General features: G+C 29.6%; 1 protein-coding gene across 2 annotated transcripts in view; it reads right to left on the bottom strand.

The window, feature by feature from the left end:
• LOC142330979 (trehalose transporter 1-like protein) overlaps positions 1–14902 on the bottom strand; it is a 101050-nt gene that overhangs the window by 43201 nt on the left and 42947 nt on the right. For both annotated transcript variants that reach the window (XM_075376480.1, XM_075376471.1), the window contains exon 2: positions 99–248. In XM_075376480.1, the coding sequence (XP_075232595.1) occupies positions 99–195 (97 nt within the window). In that variant the 5' untranslated portion in view covers positions 196–248. The remainder of the gene's footprint in view (positions 1–98; positions 249–14902) is intronic.

Genomic DNA, 14902 nt, shown 5'->3' on the forward strand with positions numbered 1-14902 from the left:
TTCAAAAACAGTGCTTCATGAAATATACTGTTATTCTTTAGGGTTAGATTTCATTCTTTATAAAAATAATTATAAATAACATAAAACATTTCATGTACCTATCAATGCAGCAATGTACTGTGGTAATCTTGCAGCCGGTACTGCGCTCGATACAAGTGTCTGTGAACTAATTCCAATTTTGGTTGTTCCATCCATATTTGTAGTTAATACGACTTACTTTTAGTGGACTTTTTTCGTAGTAGTTCCTCCTGTTAACAAGACAATGTATTTGTATCCAGTACTCTTTAAGAGATAAAAGTATTAACTAATAATAAAAGTATTAACTAAACAGAACATTACTCAAAATTCTACATTATGCAGCTTGATATAACAAAATTTAATTTCTACAAATTGATCATACACTTAAACAAAATTTTATGTACAGTTGAATCAGATGTAAAAATAATTAATTTGTAAATAATAAAATAGATATATCAATAAAAATAGTGATATAATACAATATAAAATAAATACTGCAATTTTAAAACCATGTTACTCTCATAGTTTTCCCACTTTTGTTTTTTTCAGTGATATATTGCATAGATGACAATTTAAAATTTAAAAAATTGTTTTGCTTTATATATATGTTAATAGTTCAATAATCTGAGTTTAAATTTGGGTTCTGCATTATGTCAAAACAATTATTGTAAATATAATAATTGCTAACCAATTTCCTATCGTTACCTACTTCACAAATATTGTCTCATGAAATATATAGTTATACTTTAGGGTTAGATTTCATTCTTTATTTTTTATAAAAATAAATAACAACAAAGTTTCATCTAAATATTAATGCAGCAATATACTGCGGTAATCTTGCAGGCTGGTATTGCACGATACATACATATATATATATATATATATATATATACATCAAAAACTTTAAAACTGTTCCAGGTAGAATACTGTAACTTTCAAGTTAACTTTCAGGATTGTATAAATAAAAAGTTGATACAATTTTTGTATCCAAAATGGCAGCAGGATAAATTCTGGATTTTGAAAAAAAATTACATTAAAAATTTAAAGAACTGTTATTGCAAATAAATAAATTTATAAAAATTTGATTAAATGGATATTATCGAATAAATATATTTATTTTTTTAAATTATTTATCAAGCATAAAGTTTGCTTATTTATTTAATTTCATTTTAATAAATGTCAAAATGTTCTCCTTCGGTTGCTTGACAGTACGCCAGTCGGTTGTAAATGGATGAGACTGAATTATTCAATATTCCCTATGATATTTTGTGCTGATTCTTGAATTCCATTCTGAAAATCATTGATATCTTGGGGCTTATTATGATAAACAATACTATTTAAGTAGCTCTGTAGAAAGTAATCCAATGGTGACAACTCAGATGATCTCGCTGGCCATTTTATTTGGCCCTTTCAGCCATCAGCCAAACCATCTTCTAAGAAAGTGCAATTAAAATTTCATGTACTTGAATACCAAAATGAGGAGGGCCTTCATGTTGAAACCAGATGTTTTGGAAGTTGGGGCCAACAACATTTTGAATGTTTGGAATGATATAGTTGAGTAGCAGAGCATTATATTTCACTGCATTTAAATTTCCATCAATAAATATAGGCCCTATGAATCGTCCACCAATAAATCCTGCCCTTACATTTACTTTGACTGGATACTGTGTATATGCCTCACAACACCAGTGTAGATTAATATCAGTCCATTATCAACAATTATAGCAGTTTTCATTGCCATTTAAAAAAACATGTAGCCTCATCATTATATTGTTTAATATATCAGGAACTACAAAATATTGTTCATCATAATTTCGCAGAACTCAAGTCTTCAGTTGTAGTCATCTTCATTAAGTTCGTGCACCAAACAAATTTTAAAGGATTTGAAATTATCACCTTTTACTGTTCAAATAACTAACTTTGGTTCTCATGCTGCTGTTCAAGTCAAGGAATGAGGATTCTCGATAAATTCTTGCATAATCTCTTAACAATTTGTTATTATTTGTTGCAGATTTAGATCTCACTGGTTTTCTTGTATTATTAATGCTCCCTGTTTCAAATCATTTGATGTTTTTGACACCATACCTTTTGAAATAGGGTTACAATTATTAAATGTTGAATTGAACAATTCACACACTTCATTATATGACCTAACTCTATTACCAAAGTCCCTCATCATTAAAAGTGTGACCCTTTCCAGTTCACTAAGTGACATTTTGATGGGAGTGTTTGCAGGTAGCAGAGAAAAGTTTAATTCAGTAAAAACCAATTACAAGAAAGGTAAAAAAGATGTAAATAACAAAAGTGGCTTACAAATGTGGTAAAGGTAGACAAAATCAATTAGCCAACCGATCACAATTAATTCTCATAAGAAACTAACAGTTTAGTAATGAAACATTCTAAATGGTGTATTACATAACAATGAAGTAAGCTTCATTTTTGCAACAATGCTAAGAAACCATCAATAATCATCTGATGAGCATGATTAGGTGACGACATTTTTATTTACTTTCTCATTAATTTGGAACAAAAATAATTTAAATTTTTTAATTTAAAATTGAAATTTTACTTTTAAAATAAATTTTGAAAAGTACTTTCATGAAAAATTAAGGCAAGATATGTCTTATCTCAACGTGTGTGTGTGTGTGTGTGTGTGTGTGTGTGTGTGTGTGTGTGTGTGTGTGTGTGTGTGTGTGTGTGTGTGTGTGTGAAGCCCAACAGTCTTTTAAAATTATAAAGTGTCAAACATACAGTATATCACTATCTACTGCACACATATATGTATATTATGAAGAGATCATCATGGCTATCATCTACCCAGCCCATCCTCTAAAAAGAATCCTATTAAAAATATGAACTATGGTTATTAGGATCTATTCAATAGGTATTTATAATCTAGGAGAAAAGATATGTATAAATTCACCTAATGTACAAATGTACCTAAAAGTCATCAGCTTAAAGATGGTTTCATCCTCTACAATTCTGACAGATAAAACATAAAGTATTCTAAAACAAGACTCAGCACCATAAAACAATGCATAAAACACCTCTAACAAACATAAAATTCAAAAAAATTTACCTTTCAAGCTAAATATAAGATACCTTTGAAATACATCAGCTGATAATAAACTCAGACACTAGAAGTGGAGTGTCTGGCAAGGCATTGTATTTAATAAACTGGTTTTCTCTCCCTTATAAGCATATGAGATCTGTTCAGAAAATAACTGAACTTTATTTTTTTAATCTTTATTATTAATTTTACCGATTATTGGTCCTTGCTCTCTTCAAAGTACTTCCATTCGCTATTTTCCCAGTGGTGTTTTCACTTTTTGAAGCAATCCTGGATAGCTTCATTAGAAATGGCCTTCAAGGTCCGTGACGAATTTGCTTTAATATCATTAATAGTCTCAAAATGGTGTACTTTCATCACTGATTTTAATTTTGGAAATTAGAAAAAATTGCAAAAAGCCAGATCTGGTGAGTAAGGAGGCTGAGAGAGGACAGCCATCAGATTTTTGGCACAAAACTGACAAATTGACAAAGATGAATGTGCAGGCGAATTGTCGTGGTGAAGAAACCATGTGTCGAATCTGGTCTTTTTTTGCAGATTTTTTCACATAACCAGTGTAAAACACCTTGATAGTACATACGATTCACTGTTTCACCTTGAGGCAAGAATTCAAAATGCATAATTCCATAAAAATCAAAAACAAAAAAAAAAGCATCACTTTGACATTGGATCGAGACTGATGTGCTTTATTGGGGCGTGGAGATCCTTTGCCAATCCATTGTGATGAGTAAACTTTTGTCTCGATGTCATAGTCGTAAACCTAGCTTTCGTCTCTTGTTATGATCCTTTGCATGAATGTTTCATCGTCGTTGGCTTGTTCAAGAAGTTACAAACTTCCATCCACTCGATGTTCTTTCTGCTGTTCAGTCATCAAACAAGGAAGAAACTTTGCTGCAACTCAACGATTTGCACCAGATCGTTGATTTTCTGAACGTGGGTGTCATCAGGTAAAGTCGGAGGCCTTCCTGGTCGAATGTCATCTTTAGTTGACTGACAACCACTTTTAAATCATGAAAACCATTTATAACATTGCCTACAATCCAGAGCATCATCTTGATGCAAGCTTGTTTCAAAAGTTGAAATGTTTCTGTGAAATCTTTCCCAGTTTCACGCAAAATTTTATGTTGTATCATTGCTCCCAAAAATCACAGATTACAAAAATCCCTATTAACACTTAAACTTGTTCCACTCAAATAACAATAGCACGAAAACTAAATGAGATATCAACAATCCAAGAATGTATGGTTACAGAGGAGGTTATGTGGAACACAATGCTGCCAAAATCAGTAAATATCTCCGCTGGCATGTAATTAAAAATGTTCAGTTATTTTCTGAACAGACCTCGTATATTTCTCAGATTACAGCTAAGAAATAAGTTCATTTCAATATTAGTGTATTTGTGTAGAAACTCTCAGTTATTAAAAGTTAGTCAGGATCACCATTTAAGGAAATGTATCTAAGATATGTCTAAAATATAAAGCTGTTAAACTTCTTCAAAAGACATTTGGAACTGATACTGGTTTTACAGTCTAAATCAATTGTTTATAAATATTGCTCAAAATAATGTTTAAAAGAATATACACATTAGAAAAGGCATAATAATATGTAAATGTCACTCAAAGTGTTCAGCAAGAATAAGTAAACTGCATTTAATTGTTGTTATGTAAAATAAATTACATTGTATTTATTCAATTACTTTAAAACTGTGATGTCCCTCATAATTTATTTTGCTTATAATACACTTTTTCAAGGTCTGACAACTGCAATTTGTTATAAAATTAAACAAGATGATTTAAGTAAAACAATAGATAAAATAGAAATTTCTGCACAATTTATATTAGCAAAAGGAATTATCTATTCAACTATCCACTGTTGGATAATATGAAATAATAAAGCAGAAGAATAACAATAATTAACAAACATGAGAAACTAATTAAATGAATACCATTTTACTACAGAAAACATTACCTGTTAAATACGCTGTATTTGTTTTACATATTTTGCATGTCCATGTAAGCAAGCAACAAGGTATTAAAAGAGAAGGAAAATATGAAACACAAGTATCAGGAATTATTTATGAAATCATTTATGAGTTTAAAATAATTTGGTACTTTTCAAAAAACAGATGAATAAGGAGGATATACTCATATATGTATATTCATGTAATCTGTTATGAAGACAACACTGAATGATAATTTTAATTAAAATAAAGTTAAAAAAGAACATCAATCTGTATTGATATTAATAAATTTACATTTAATTATCTTGGCTATATTGTGCTGGTGTCTTGGCATTCTTTAGTAAGTGGACTGAGTGTTACTATGCTGTGAGCTAGTGAAGTTTAATAACAGTAGCATCTTCCAGTCGAAAGCTGTAGTATTTCATTACACTCAATCCATTTACAAAGGATGTAAATTCTACAATAGCTTAAGTTAAGAAGAACTACATATGCGTACACAGTTTGAAGATTTATATTTTTACATGTTTTTTATTGGAACAACAAAACAAAAGGAGTAAAGTGTGGGAATTATATAAGAAAAGATGTGTATTTTTTATAGAAATATTGATACTGATTTAATGACAGCAATTTAATTTTCTTTATTCTAGATATAGAGCCATAACAATAGTTTTTTTTCTTAGTAACATCATTTAACCAACAGAAAAACTGTTCATAAGAGCATGTGTTTTGTTTTATTGATTAAAAGTCTTATTATGTCTTTGAAACTGCAACATAAACTAATTCAATAATTATGCATTAAGGTGCTAAATCACACCACTGCTCAGAATACCAGAAAATTTATAGTCAATTTACATATGCATAACATAAAAGAATTTGTTACTGAGAAATGTTTTACTTATTTTAATATGTAATATTTTCTTTCTACAAATAGAAATATTTTTATTTTACTTATAATTTTAAGATTTCATATAATAAAGATGAGGTTTATTTATTTCTATAGAAAAAAAGTTAGAAACTCCATATTAGAAATTACCTATGCAGTTAGAAAGTTGGCTTTAACTTTGATAAGTTTTGAGAGGTACCCTCTAGTTTATGAATAAAACTCACTAATAATTAATCTCAAACAGTTTGAATGACAGCAACTGAACAAAAATTAACTATTTACCATGTTTCTCTTTCTCAAGAAGAAAATAGATAATTACCAATTTATTTTTTGTGGGATAAAAATAATGAAATTATGAATAAATAATATTTTATAACATGAACAGACTTTTCATTAGCCTGATTAAGATTATATTGCAGATTATTTTGTTTCATTAGCTCAATATAATATTTTTGAAATTGTTTATAAAGGTTTTCAAGAAAAAAGAAATTAAATGCTGTGTAATACCCCTATTAGCAACTATAGAAAGACATCCTTATAGAAGGCTTTCCACTGGATTCTAACATGAGTGGAAGAGAATATATATATATTATTTCTAATTTTATAAATGTTACTGCCAATAACATTATGTAGTCTTTCTTTATCTTTGTCATTATGAGCAATATCGATGTAGACAAATGCGACAAAAAAAAGATTTAATTTTACTAAATTAATTTAAACATATATATATATATTTCTGTGTGTGTGGGTGTGTGTGTGTGTGTGTGTGTGTTTATGCAATTTAATCTTTACAAGAGAGAGGATACATAAATCAACCTCTTGAAAAAACTATTTTATTTGTAAAATGAAATAAAAAATGAGAATATTGACAATACTGTAATTTTGTCATTGCAAAGATGTAATTAGTAAATTTACTGTGCATACAACACACATACAACATAAATTTATATTGTAAACAATTTCAAGTGTTGTAAAAACATAAAATGACAATTGTGACATCAATAAAACATATGATGATTTTTCACTTTTATAAAAGTGTAATTACAGTAGTGAAACTGCAATACACATTCGATAATATCAAACTGATTTCAATATATTTTATAAAAAAAAAATATTTTAAAATAATATTATTGGAGATCATCAAAAAATTTGTTCCACCCCCTGGGCCAACGGTTGGTGATATCAAAAAACTACTTAGATAAGTTTTAGGCTCTTGTTCAAAGAATAGTAGAAACTTTAAACGAATTAGATATTTTACTTAATAAGAAAGTTATAGTGATATTTTGTTTTTTCGAAAAAGCCCCCTCCCATTTCCAACCCCATGGTCGGATCATGGGGTTGGTCCATGATCGGACCACGGGTAAAATCGGACCATGGGGTCCGATTTTACCCATTAACGAACTCAACCCAGATTTTGGTTCGTTATATTTTACGTATCAATTTGAAAGTGATTGGCGCAAATTACGGCAGTTATCGTGTTCAAAAGAAAGTGAAATATATATAAATAAATCTTTAAACTTTTGAACTAACGGTGGTTTTGGAGTCTGGGGGATGAAAAGCACGAAGATATGTCGAAATTTTTTCGACATACCGTTTGAAGTTTACCGTTGAATCACGGTACTCATTACAATAAGTAGCTTTCTATGAAATCTACCTAATAAAAGGAAGGATAGAGATGACAAAAAAGCCTTCTAAGCTAGGGGAGTTAAGGAAGAGGTTAAACCAATTCTACGTATGGATTGTTTTATCGTACGGAAGTGAAGCATAGACAATGAGAAAAAGGAGAAGGACTGGATTGAGGCTTTTGAGATGCGGTTATGGAGAAGGATGCAGAATTTAAGATAGACAGGTAAAGTGAGGAATGGAAAAATAATGAACATTATTAAAGAAGAAAAAGCACTTATGCGGGAAATCCACAAAAGAAAAATACCGATCAGGACTTGTAGCTAGAGAAGAAAGTCGCCAGCTTGACGACTACATCTGAAAAGTCAATAGAAGGAGAAAGGAAGTGAGGAAAAAAAAGAATGAAGTGAAGTTTGGAAACTATAAGGAGAAGAAAGAGAAGGATTAGGAGAGAAACGGATGGAGACAGCAGTGGCATAAGAAACTTACAGCCAGGCATAACACCAGATGATGATGAAGAAGGGATCAATAATCATTGTTCATATTAAAAACCATTAACGGTACTAAAAAAGTGTTTCTAAGAATATTTACGGTAAACCAAAAGTGACGTATTTTAAATTTCGCAACTACCCTTCCAATACATATATTTTAAGGAAAAAATAAAAATAAATTATGATTATTTCAAATAAAAACTTAAGTTTTCATTTGTTCTAATTAAAAAAAAATTTTATACTTATAACTTTTTTCATATTATTAGGTAGCACTTTCATTAAATCACCGCAACTACAAAATCGTCGTTGAATGACGAAAAATCTAGCCCTAACTCGTACTTAAACGCAACAGAATCAATGTAAATCTTAACGTAATTTTAAACAAATAAAAAACTTAATCCGGTGTTTTAACGTATATTTTTATTCGTTTTTTATAAAAAAAATAAAATAAAATAGTTTTATTTTTTTTTCACAAAAAAATCACGTAAAGAACTCAAGAAAATAACGGATCCCGATAATACTCAAGATTATACGTACAGTTGAAAGAATCTCATTATAAGAGCGAGAAACATGAACAAAGTCACTTATTGACCTTGGCACCCTTGGTCGTTGAACATGTTCTCTCTGAGGTAGTAGACATCTACTACCTCAGATACTTCCATAAAATCTCCATTTTATTCCAACGCACATTACCTACGACATTGAAATATAATATATATAAATATAAGCACACAAGTGTGTGAATAAAGAAGATATTTATTCTTAATTTAAAATTTCAGATCTCAGTATTAATTCAAAAAATAATTCGAAAATCGTTTGGAAAACGTTAACCGCTGATCGGTAGTGTTATATTTACGGGTTGAATACATAATCTGCTTAACCCCGTCAAAACAAGATTAAAGGTAAAATAGAAATAGAAAACGGACATAAGAACGATAATTTTAGCTTATGTTTCTTAATATTTTAGAGGTAGCAGTCACGAGGAGCGAATAGAATTTTGATATTTTCTTCCTTCAGTCCGCTAAAAATTCTAATAACGCCGACCGAGGACGCCATGCTGTTTGATTTGATTAACCATATATAAAGTGCGCCGTTCGCTGTATTAGGCCTATTTAACAGAGCCTCGCCTTAAAAAAATATTTTATATCCTTTTGAGAGAACCATCCCTGCGAAACGTAATTTGAAATTCATATAATGGATTCAAAAAGTAATTTGGAAAACTTTAACTGTTGCAAGTTTAATTGTTTAAAGCATTTTATTACAAAAATAAAACTAATTTTTTATAACTATTTCTAATAGTTATTTAACAAATAGCAGAATTTAACTAACGTTAATTCGTATCTCTTAAACACCGTAAAACAACAATTTTGAAATTAAATAAAAAATAGATTGCAGTAGCGGCAAGTAAAGTCAATATACACATTGTCAATGTATATTAGCATCCTCGTCGCCGTCGCGGCTTTGCCAAGCTATATGGTTACTAAGTTTCCCGTTGCATTTTTTATTAACTTATTAGAGAATTTTAAAAAAAATTAAAGCTTATAAATTACAGAAAAAAAAATTATTACATGAAATACGTTAATAAATTAAAAAACTACATATTACAACATATGATAGACACCGCTGACTTACCGGTTTTATCAAGTTCTGTACGAGTATTAATCAGTGTTTCAGTACAGTAGATTCCTGAAATGAGGATTGCCGGTTACTATCTTCTACTGTCACTTTTAACTAAGTAAAAGATTAAAAACGGTTTTTGCTTATCACTGGATTCTCATATACTCATAAAGTCCTATTCAAATACTATACGTCTATAGAATTCCCAGTTGTTTACGTATTTATTTAAGGATCGTTGGCATTTCAAAGTAATAAATAATATATTTAAATTATTTCCTCACGGCAAATTACAAAAACATTACACTCACATTCCGTGAAATAAACTTAAAATTAGTTGTTTTTGATAATAATAAATATAACTATAACAAAGTACCATCGATAAAAAAATAATAACTTAAATTTTATTTAGTTTATTAAATATGTTTAAATATGACAAATTTATTGAATAGAAACAAATTGCACTAGCTGAACTGTTCTTTAATCCTAGAGAAGACCGGACTATAAAAACGCTACATATATATATTATAAACTTGAATCTTCTGCGTTCAGGTTCTCTTGTTTATAAATATGTGCTCCAACTATATTCTTTAGCGCCTTGTGAATCATTACTGCTTTGAATTTATTTTATTTACTTAGTATCATCACATATTTAATTTGCTGTTATTTCATGTGTTTGTGCCGGAGATGATTAAGATCAACTTTTGCGCTACTCCGATCAAGATTTTACCACGGTTTCCTTTGATCCATCGAGGCAAAGGTAAGCACATCTTTTTTATATGTGAAGTAACAAACTTTCCTGACGTGAAGTATATAATGTATTATTGCGTACCGACCAGAATAAATATTTATTTTAATGCTCAGCTCCTCAACAAAATACCTTTCATTTTGATAACACATTTGTATTCTCAGAAATAATAAAAAAATCTAGAATTTTAAGATTACTCGAACCTTTTCGATCGAAAATTTGGCTGCTAAGCTATGAAATATCCCTACTCGTTTGAAAGTTTAATGTATACTGAATAAAAAATTAGATAATAATTAACCTTATAATTTCATTTTTATATACCTAGATAAACTAAGGGTATTTGTATTTTTAATATTAATTAGTTAATATAAAGAAATATTTACACTTGTTACCTGGCAATAATCGATTCTGTCTAAAATTTTACCGAGAAGAGTAACATCAACATGGTACCTCATTCACACGGTAACATGTGAAGTAGTAGCCTACCTAAACTAATTGTAGCAACTATCACCAGCAGTAATGTTGATCGTGCCTTGAATCTGAAGCGCTATAACCTGTGTGTTCGTAGACAACCTGACATGATTGAACAGCTGAATATGATATAGACGTTTTCAATAATAATAATCGATCCGTGCAGGCTTACTACGGGAATGAGAAACGAAGCGATTTCAAGTTTTGATTTCACCGAGCCAAATATGCGGTTGCACATCGTCCTGCTGATCTCATCAAAATTTGGACTATATTCAGTCCTCCAAGTGTTTCCTTCACTCCGCTAATATTAAACAAATTAGTTGTAGAATTAAACATCATTACTCTCAGAGAATGTGATTGTAACATTTACAAGGTTTAATAATACATGGACCCTGTATATTACAACTGTAAGAAAAAAACAGTCTTTCAAGCAGTTGGTGAAATATAACAAACAAATTAACTGACTTTCTCTTGTAAAACATATGTTGTTATGTACACTGCTTCAAATCAGGAGCGGAACTCAATCCTTATAAAAGTAACAGTCAGTACACGCATACAAAAAAGAAAAAACATTTTGTCTGGATAGTCGATTTTCTTCCAATCTCATAACTAATTTTTAAAAAAGTAATGGTTGTAGTTTGAATTCTGTTTCGTTCTAGATCTTAGAGGTCTCGAAAATCGTTTGAAGCCAAGCTCTTCGGTAAGAAGTTAAACGCAGTTATTCAATCAAATTTTCTGCTGGGAATGAAGTAAAAGAACGATAAAATGGCAAAATAGTGAAATTCAAACAGATACTATTAGAAAATATTCAACCAAGGTCTTTTAGAGAACAATATTATGAATAGAAATAGAAAAGTAGGCAAACACAATCTCTCATTAATATTAATAAACAATTTTTATAATGCTACAAAACTATCTTTTGAGACCATAATATCATACAATAAAATATTGTTTTTAATGGTTTTATTTAAGACGAGAATATAATAACATAATAAATTCTTTTTTAATATATTTTCGAAAATTAACTTGTAAAACTTGTAATATTTGCATTCTTCTGTCAAAAAAAAAAATAAATAAATCGAAAAAATATTTAAATAAGTTAAACGTGTTTAATAAATATGTTTTTAAATGCACCAAAAAATTCATTAACGTAGATCAGGTTGGATTACCGATCCGAGTCATTGAAGGTCAATGAAAGCAACTGATGCGGTCATTACGATATCTTCTCTACTTACTACACATTTAATTAAATGGAAAATGAATACATAATATTATAACCAAAGAATTTAATTCCTTGAACCACATTATTTTTAGTTTTGTTGTTGTTATTCTACTGGTTTTATATGGCATTTCTTTTTTCCTTGATGACATGACCTTGCTACGTGAAGAGAATACAAAGTTAAGACAACCGATCCATCTAACTTTTAACAATTTACTTATTGTTAGTGTTTTCTGTCCTATAAATAATGGTAAATGATATTCTATATCATCAACGGCTGTAGGTTAAATAAATTTTTAATTTATATTAAATTTAATCTTGAGAAAGTTAAGAAAAATATAAACTATTTTTACTTTCCCGTCTAGGTAGCATTATAGTTCTAGAAGGGAAAGTATTGTATTCGGTCCAATTTGGGCATATGTAGTTTTCACACCTACTTGACGTTTTGACACCTAAGGAACCCAAAAAACCGGATAGAAATTTTCCGGATGTTTATATTTAAGTCTCTCTCTCTGTGTGTGTGTATATATATATATATATATATATATATATATATGTGTGTGTGTGTGTGTGTGTGTGTGTGTGTGTGTGTGTGTGTGTGTGTGTGTGTGTGTGTGTGTGTGTAAGCCGTGCATGAGAAACAACCCACAGTTGCACACTTTCCCGGAAAGCGGCTTTAGCCGCGTGTGATAGGTAAGTCCTACAACTGTGTTGTTAGCTTTTTTTTATATTTTAATAATTTTAATATGCCAATTATGAATAATTCTTTCATTTAGGTTAAATGAAAAATTACTTTTACCCGAAACTTAAATTAATTATTTACAACAATTGATACGTTTAAAAATTAACACCATGAATGCATTACGGTGAAGAATTATTTAGTGTTGATTTAGTATTTATGTGACATTGCATAAACATATTATGTAAAATAACTGAAATAATATTATTTTGCCAGATTATGGCAAAATAAACCTTTCAATCGATCAACCTCAATGAAGTAAATTGTTAAAAAAATATTTCCACAAAACTGGAAGAACAAATAATACAAGCCTATATACGGAGACTAGATAATATTTCTGAAAGTTTTGAAATAACCTTTTGAAATTGGCATCTGCTCGGTGTCATTGACGTGGACTTAAAGTTTATACATGAAAATTCAAAACTATTTAGATATTCTAAAATCAACATTCTCTCATACCACACTTATTCATTTTTATTTTATAGATTTATAAATTTTTTAATTATTAAATTTGTTTATGTTCTTTTTCTTGAGAATATGACATTTGAAGTTTGTAACGTGTAAAGAATTGCCAAAGCTGACTTCAATTTTACCTGAATTTTATTTTCAATGTAATACTCGCATTTATTAAATGTTAATCTATATTAATATCCGGTACAATAATGTACTTTTTTTAAATTTCAATGCTATTCTTCACGCTAAGTACTAATACGGAACCACTAAAATAAAAACTTTTTGACCCTCCTTTCTAGACTTTGATAGTAGATCCCTTATTGTTAATTTTAAACAATGCGGTCTTTTGGTTTTGAACATATGACACTTGTAATGTCACTACTTTGATTTTCATCAAATCTATATAATTTGCGTCATTCGAGCTATAGAAATGAATCATTTGATATACATTTCAATTAAATCGGAGCAATCATTCTGTAGTTAAAAGGCCACGGACATACGATTTAAACGCGTTATCCTCCTGTAAACCCATTAATCTGGTAAATTTTTTTTTTTTTTGTTCACACACTTTATTTATAGGCTGTTGTTATTAGTTTCATGATCACGATTACAAATTTAATTACCGCACCTATATGGTGAATGGTATTAACGAGCACTGTATTACCAAATTTTAGAAATAAAGGTAATCATTTTTTTATATATAAACTTTATGTTGATGTAGAGTTTCTATACAACCATACCTGTGACATCATACTAATCCGTTCGGCGGCTCGTCAACCGTAAGAGCATACGCATCCGGCCGGTGAGATCGCGCATATTCAATTGAAAATGTAGGCTGCTTTGTCGGTAAGGTTTGTTCCACTAATCGTATACCACAATTAATTTCTGACACATCAATTTATTCTACGGCAGTAGAGGGTATCAAACATGTAACGATCTTGTTTTATCCTATTCTTAAACTTTAAATAGTATGTAATTTATGTATATGTAATATACTGCAAAGTAAAATAATTGTTGATTTATTTACTTTAAGTAGAATATTTTACTCGTCCACTAGTTACAGAAATACAATATTATCGGATAATTAATTAAAAACTTAGCTTTAAAGTTTTCTCTGTTTACTACTTTCCGAAGTACGCTAAGTAATAAAACCGAACACAAGTTAAGTTTGATGCATATACTCCGTACAACATACATTCTTACACCGTCTACTCTCGACTTAGACCTGTTCTGTATCTGGAAAAGAACGGGATATAAAGATATAAACGTTCGAACTTAATAATAATACAAATATTACAGGTCAAAGCAGGACAGATAACTGGTTTTTGCGGCACTGAAATGGCTACGTCATTAACACATTATACTTTCATAGAGATAAACTATTCTTCATAATAACGTAATCGTATTCGTTAACTATTTTTTTGTAAATAATCTTATGATAAAGTAAAAATAAATTATTCATCTTTCTAATGTTTCATTTGTTTAAAAGACAGCTCTGGCTAATGATTAATAAACGAGTTTAAGAGACGACTAATTGATAAACAACGCGTATTATCTGAAAACTATAGTTTACCACTTAAAGCAGGTTAAAGCATACGGACCACTGACGGCCT

This window comes from Lycorma delicatula, chromosome 1, assembly GCF_047948215.1.
Source record: "Lycorma delicatula isolate Av1 chromosome 1, ASM4794821v1, whole genome shotgun sequence".
NCBI lineage: Eukaryota > Metazoa > Arthropoda > Insecta > Hemiptera > Fulgoridae > Lycorma > Lycorma delicatula.